The sequence below is a fragment of the Carassius auratus genome, unplaced genomic scaffold (genome assembly GCF_003368295.1).
Source record: "Carassius auratus strain Wakin unplaced genomic scaffold, ASM336829v1 scaf_tig00001743, whole genome shotgun sequence".
NCBI lineage: Eukaryota > Metazoa > Chordata > Actinopteri > Cypriniformes > Cyprinidae > Carassius > Carassius auratus.
The window spans coordinates 29,172-36,215 of record NW_020523389.1 but is presented as its reverse complement, the minus strand read 5'-3'; the positions used below and the strand labels follow the sequence as shown (position 1 = coordinate 36,215).

General features: G+C 36.1%; 1 protein-coding gene across 1 annotated transcript; it reads right to left on the bottom strand.

The window, feature by feature from the left end:
- Positions 1–765: 765 nt before the first annotated feature.
- LOC113069526 (serpin H1) lies at positions 766–5,231 on the bottom strand. The gene is made up of 5 exons (XM_026242655.1): positions 5,077–5,231; positions 3,134–3,736; positions 2,957–3,055; positions 1,744–1,976; positions 766–1,654 (listed from the first exon to the last, which is right to left on the bottom strand). Exons 2-5 carry the CDS (start codon positions 3,708–3,710, stop codon positions 1,352–1,354), a joined length of 1,212 nt encoding a protein of 403 aa, XP_026098440.1. The 5' UTR covers positions 3,711–3,736; positions 5,077–5,231; the 3' UTR covers positions 766–1,351.
- Between the last annotated feature and the right edge of the window lie 1,813 nt (positions 5,232–7,044).

Below are 7,044 nucleotides of genomic sequence, written 5' to 3'. Positions count from 1 at the left end.
CATTCGTTCGTTATCTGGCTCGGCTCGGTGTTCATCTTCAGTTCTCTCTTCACAGCAGTTCAGTCAGTGTACTGTTTGAATACATGAATTACTCCGGGATATTGGTTTGTTTTAACTCAGAGGGAGTGTCAGCCACATTGAAAAAGTTCACAGTTTAAGTAATTTGTGGATTAATGCTTATTGGAAATGCGGACCGTTTAAAACGATTCAGTTCGATCCGGTTACATCGAGTGATTCGTTCGCAAACCGGATATCACTGCAGTGTTTTGAACTCGCTCACAACAGACACGGAAGAGAAGACAATGATGAATAAAGTCGTAGTTTTGGCTACTTTTGAACCAAAATTTATTTTTGATGCTTCAACCAATCCTAACTGACCCTGTGATGTCACATGGATTACTTTGAAGATGTTTTTATTACCTTTCTGGACATGGACAGTAGACCGTACATACATTTTCAATGGAGGGACAGAAAGCTCTTGGACTAAATCTAAAATATCTTAAACTGTGTTCCGAAGATGAACGGAGGCCTCACGGGTTTGGAACGACATGAGGGTGAGTCATTAATGACATAATTTTCATTTTTCGGTGAACTAATCCTTTAAGGCTTATTGTATACTGAATATTTTGGCATCTGCATTCTGTGTACATTATACATACTTTATACTTCAGAAATAATAAGTGTATTATTGTAGCACACATAGCCTGAAAACTATTTGACCTTAAAAGAAGAACAGTGTAAAAAAAAAAAAAAACACACATTCTCTCTCAGTGATGCTGATTTTATTGAAAAAACGAGGAACAAACCAACATTTTTAGACAACCGTGTTAGGTACAATGTGAACACAAGGTCTAAAATGGTACAAACGTGGGCTCATATTACATGCTGTCTAGTGAAGACACAGTATTCAGTGCAGACGCAAGTGTGCACTTCTGAGAGGAATGATTCAGCATGGCATGGTAACAAAATCCACAGAAATCTAAAACTCGGGATATGGAGTTATGCGCTCCAGCAATCAAAACGCAAAGGAAAAAGATAAACCCCTGAGCAAAAATGCTGTTCGTGTGGATTTATAGCAAACTTCATGGAGATCATACTTAATATAAGCATGCTGCACTTCTCAGAAACCGATTCAGGTGTACATTTACTATACTTTGTCAAGTACATTTGCATTTTTTGAAACAAAAAACATGAGGCACTTAAATGTCACTTTTCAAAGTAAATGTAACGGATAGCACATGGTGGTCCACAGATCTAATGGAACGAACTCAGGTGTACCATTTACACACATCCATAAATCTTCATTCACACACAGTCATTAACCACATACAATCACACTTAAATTAGCAAATTACAATTCATCCCTCATTTTATCACCCTTCGGTCGGACCAGCCGGCCCATGAAAAGGATTGAGTTTGTCTTCTTGTCCTTCACAAGGAAGATGAAGGGATGGTCAGCGTAGAAGAGTTTGGGGTTCTTGAGCTTGTCGGTACCAAAGATGCTAGTATCGGGTGGATTTCCCTCCGTGTCCCACTCCATGGCGGAGGCGTGGAATACGTTGGACAGATAGAGGTCTTTCTTCCCTGAGATGTTAGACAGATCAGCTTTTGCCTTGTCCACAGCTTCGGTCAGACCCAGCTCGGCGAGATGTTTCTGCAAGAAAGCAAGCCATTACAATAGTAACTGATTTTCACGGGTTAGTGAGTATATACTAGCTTGTTAGAATTGCCGATTGTCCATACCTGCAGGTTGTGGCTGACCTCCACGCTGACCTTTGGCAGTGACACTGCAACTGCCCTCTGTTCCATTTTACTAATCCAGGTGTTGAGTTGTTGACGTGTCAACAGTTTTTCTACTCTCTCCAGGGATTCTACATGGTACGGCATGATGAACACCACAGACGACATCTTATGGGCCAGTGCCATGTCCAGAACTAAAAGGTTGTTGGTTGTGTCGTCAAAAAAGCCATAAATGCCTGAAAGACAGCATGAATGCATGATGTAAATATGTAAAGGCAAATGATGGAAGTCTAAAATTTCCTTCCAAAGCAAACAGCAGTTTTGGATGTAAATGATTGTAAGTTAGTTAGTTTTGAACACAGATTTGTATTATTATTATAATGTTTATGTACTTGCCACTGTTAATATTTATTACATTAAAATGTAAATTATGATAAAAATGTAAAAAAAGTTTTAAATATTTTATATATTTTTTTATATTAATTGTGTGTGTGTATATATATATTTTATCTAACAAAATAAAGATTTTTTTATGTATTTTTTATGTATTTTATGTATTATTTTTTGTAAATTAAATTTACAAATTTTGTAAATTAAATGTCATGTAATTTTAGTAAGTAAAATGGAACATGCTCATTTGACATATTCTTTAAGATAAACAAATATATTCTTTAAAATTCAAGAATATGAGAGGACAAACTACTGACTTAATTTTATCGCATATTGTCATCATAAAAACTAAATATTTTTTTATTTAAATATATAAAATATTCATTAATTATAACAGAATAAATAAATAGTTAAATTGTTAGTTTACTTTTGTTGTTTAATTGAAATCATCTTTTTTGTTGAGTAAAAAAACATGCCATTTCACTGAAATAAATTGTCTAAAATAAATTAATATGTAATAATAATGGCTAAATTTAAGGGATATAATACATAAGATATTTAAAACTAAATATGTAACTTATTTGAATATCTAGTTTAATTTTGCACTTTCTTATAAATTTAAATGTAATATTTGTTGACTTAGGACCATGCTAGTAAAATTGACTTAAATTAAAGAACATAACATAGAATACACAAAAAACTGTCCTGATAATTAATTTCTAATAAAAACTTAAAGAAACAAACAAAAAAATACTTGATAATGAACCACTAAGCTACATATAATTATGTGTTTCAGGAATCACATCTGGTTTATCCATGGCCTCACCTGTGCGATGCATCATGGGTACAGAGACGGTGTAGGAGCGATGCACTAAGAAACCACGATTATCCACCATCTTATGATGGAACTGCTCATCCCAGTGTGCTGCAGAGAAAACAGAGTCACATATTAGTTAAAGAATCTACAAATTGCTCCTAATTCCTAAGTGTTTCCAATACTTACGTTTATAAAACATGGCATTGATGATCATGGCTCCATCTGTCTTCTCCACATCTTTGGTCACCTCGGGCAGCTTGCCATCGGTGGACTTCGATGCCCAATCATTGATGGCCTTCACCGCACTGCGCTTGTCACGGAAGTTTATCTTGGAGTGCTCACAGTTATAATGCTTCTTGCTGCTCTTCAGAAAGTTGTCGACAAAGCTCACAGAGCTGGGCCCGTACAAACGGTTGCTGATCTTCCAGGTGACATTACGCGCTGTTGAGTTACTGACCTCGGTGAGAAGCTCTGACAGCCCAGAGTGCAGCTGCTCATCCTTCACCGTAGTGGCACTCAAGACGGTTTTGACCTGAGAAGCAGTGTTGGATTTCCCTCCAAGAGCCACCAGACCCAATGAGGAGGCCACAACCACGGGGGAAATCACGATGTTCTCGATGTCCTTCTCTTTTGCTAGGTTGTGGTACAGGTTGAAGGCAAAATTAGCGCTGTTGTCTGCCAGGATGGAGGCATGGCTGCTGAGGGCCTTGTCCCCGCTCACAGTAGCCAGTAAGCACAGGAGAACCACGCTTGACACCAACATGATTTCGGAGGTGGTAAGTTTACAGCCTATAAAGGTAGAGAGGTTTAGTCAGTTATTTTAGATAAACATGAGATGGTTTTCTTTATGTGTAGAGCTTTAGAGTGTGTTCCTGACCACAGAACTGAAAGCAGCGCCAAGATATATTAGAGCTGTAATTTTAAATTCCCATAGCCTTTAATGACAGTCCTGCTATGCAAAAGGAAGTCCAGCAGTCATTTAAGGCAGCAGTGTTACATAACTGCCACGTGCACAGCTGTAACCTCACTAAGCTCTCTTTGTCATAACATATTTTTGTTTATTCCTTGCTGAACATAAAAAATATTTTTAAGAACTGTTTACACTACATTTCAAATCTTTAAGATTTGTTAATGTTTTTGAAAGAAGTATCTTGTGGTCACCAAAGCTGCATTTATTTGATCAAAAAGACAGTAAAACCAGTAATATTGTGAAATAATATTACAACTCTTTTCTATTTTAATATATTTGAAAATTAATTGTATTTTTCTGATGGTAAAGGTTCATTTGCAGCATCATCACTCCAGTCTTCAGTGCCACGTGAGCCTTCAGAAATCATTCGAATATGCTGATTTACTCAAGAAACATTTATTATTATCAACATTTGGTAAATATAAAGTTGAACAGCATTTATTTAGTATATAAATGTTTTTTTAACATTATAAATGTCTTTACTGTCACTTTTGATCAATTTGATCATGAATTCTTGCCGAATAAAAATATATTTTCTTTCAAAACAAAACAAAAAGTAAACTTTTAAACAGTTGTGGATAGTATCATATAACTTTGCTTGGAAAACAAGTTGTGCAGCCACATATACAGATTTCATGGCTCCCAGAGTCATCTTACGCCGGATAACCGTTATCCAATCAGCACTGCCAGGATGGCAGGAAGTTCTGACACTAGTGTGGGAACAGCAGACTTCAGAGAGAGTCTGTGCAGATTTTCCCCACCCCTCTACCAGTGAATGGCCCAAAATGTTGCCTTCGGCCGTGCAAAGGCACCATACACCGCACCCTCTCAAAGAATGGCCTTTTATTATCCCTACATGTCAGAGTCTGAAGGAGCAATGGAAAACATTAGGAACTGTGGTGTATGCTAGAAACCTTTTGAATAATCACACAAACACGGTAAATTAAACCACTTACAGTAGCTGTGTATAAGCATCTTTTCCCCTTTGAGTAAAACTTAAAAAATTGCAATGTCTCATACAAGCTTTTGTTTAACATTTCAAAATTTAAAATGAAAGATTCTGTTATGGAATACCACACATTTTGTACATTTTTCATACTGCTGATGAAGCCTGAATGCAAAATTTGTTTTCACAGCTGTAACGGTATCTGTTACTCACCTCTCAAGAGCTCCCAAAAACTTTCTGCAGCCTCTCGGATCTGTCAGCTTCCCCGACACCAAATCCTTCATGCAGACTTTATAGACTGGAATAGAAACTTCTGGAAGTTGGGAAAGGAGTATAATAATGGTTCCCGTTTTTCTGTGAGACCTCCCCCAGATCCAGTTACTGTGGGACCTGGACTCTCTCCTCGAGGTCCTAAAGGCAGCAGGAACTGACCCCTTTCCTGCTCACACACTCACACAATGGTTAAACTGAAGTGCTTTTTCATGCAAAGACAATTGGACATCGGATTTATGAATGTGAAATGTGGACATCGGATTTACTGATTAAAATCGAATCAAATTTAAAAACATCCTAGTAAGTAAGTTAAGAATTAAGAAGTTAGTCTAAAACCTGGTGTTTGATACTTAATTTTATTCAAATTACTTTTTATCTATTATTTTTATAATTTGTTCAGAAAATGCAAAGTATATTATAAAAGTAACAGTAAAAATAAGAAGTTTAGACGTTGTTCTACTACTTCCACCCCCTCCCCATCTGTCTCTCCTCCCCCTCTCTTCTGTGTGCCACGTTTTAGTGGGTCGTGTCTTGGCCTGCAAGCGGACAGCAGACAAAACAGAGATTTTATCGGTCTAGTTGGGTATAATGGATGCTTTATGGTTTCTATACGTCCTCATAACACCTCACGCACTAATATGCCATGTATCTTCATTTTCTTCCTATAGCACTAGGAATCCTGTTGTTCAAACATGAAGCACTGGAATGCATGAAAAATCCCAGAGGAACATTTTATTGCATAGAAGTTTAAAGCACAGGAGACTTGGAAAAATCTCAGGAATGTTTCACATAAGTGTCCTTCTCTCAGTGCTGCAAATTAAAACATGTCTTTATGCAATACATGACTTGGTCACCATTGGATCCTCTGCAGTGAATGGGTGCCATCAGAATGAGAGTTCAAACAGCTGATAAAAACATCACAATGATCTACACGACTCCAGCCCCTAAATTAATGTTTTGAGAAGTGAAAAACTACATATCTGAAAGAAACAAGTCCATTATTAAGATGTTTTTAACTTCAAACCATTGCTTCAGCTAAATACAAGTCTATGAATAAAAGTATATTTTCTTACAGCAGTTTTTTTTATTATTTGTTTTAAGATTAAATCTTACAAACTTTTGCAAGATATTACAAAATAAAAAATGTTTATGAAAATGAAAATTTGACCACTGTTAGCATGCGGTAAGAGTGCAGTATGGAGTGATAATGTGAATAGCAGATCTCAGCTAATTTGGTTTGGAAGAATTTAATCAAATATTTTCAAGTTCGGTATATTAAAATAATGTTTTGAAATTTGTTTGCATATCTATAGTTTCTGATATTAAGATGTGATGAAACAGGTCTCATTAGCTGCATGTAGGCTGAATGGTCCATTCCTTATTAACATCTCACAGGACACTCTTCAAAGATTTAGACCATTAACAGCAAGTATTCATCTCCAGACCAGCTTAAAGATCAGAGAAAATGCTGCTGATGGCACTGACATTCCTCCAGCATCAGAATGTTGAAAGAATGCTGCGCTTCAGTTGTCAGCGGTTCTTTTCTGATTTGCTGATTAACGTGTTTCGTCATGTTGTTAGATCCACATAGCTTGAGGTTTAACCCAGACTGACAGTCACTGATTAACTGCTGCAAACAAAAGGGAAAGCTAGAGAGTTATTTAATCACTGTAGATCCTGAAAAAAACACATTTCTGCACTTTTATTTACATATCTTCTCTTTTGACGAAGTATTGTTTAAGGTATCAGAATTTTTTTTTTTTTTTTAGGATTCTTTTCCGATTAAAAAAAGTTAAAAAATTTATTAGAAACTAAAGATTAATGGGCTATTATATATAAAATAATTATATGGTTTTATATTATTTATGAAATATAAAAAAAATACAACATAAATTTTCAGTTGAATGA

Excerpts from the sequence above, each read along its gene's own strand:
- LOC113069526 (XM_026242655.1), bottom strand. The coding sequence starts at position 3,710 with ATGTTGGTGTCAAGCGTGGTTCTCCTGTGCTTACTGGCTACTGTGAGC. Across the intron at positions 3,056-3,133 it reads CAATGCCATGTTTTATAAAC|CACACTGGGATGAGCAGTTC; the intron begins GTAAGTATTGGA and ends TTTTCTCTGCAG. Across the intron at positions 1,655-1,743 it reads AGGTCAGCCACAACCTGCAG|AAACATCTCGCCGAGCTGGG; the intron begins GTATGGACAATC and ends GCTTTCTTGCAG.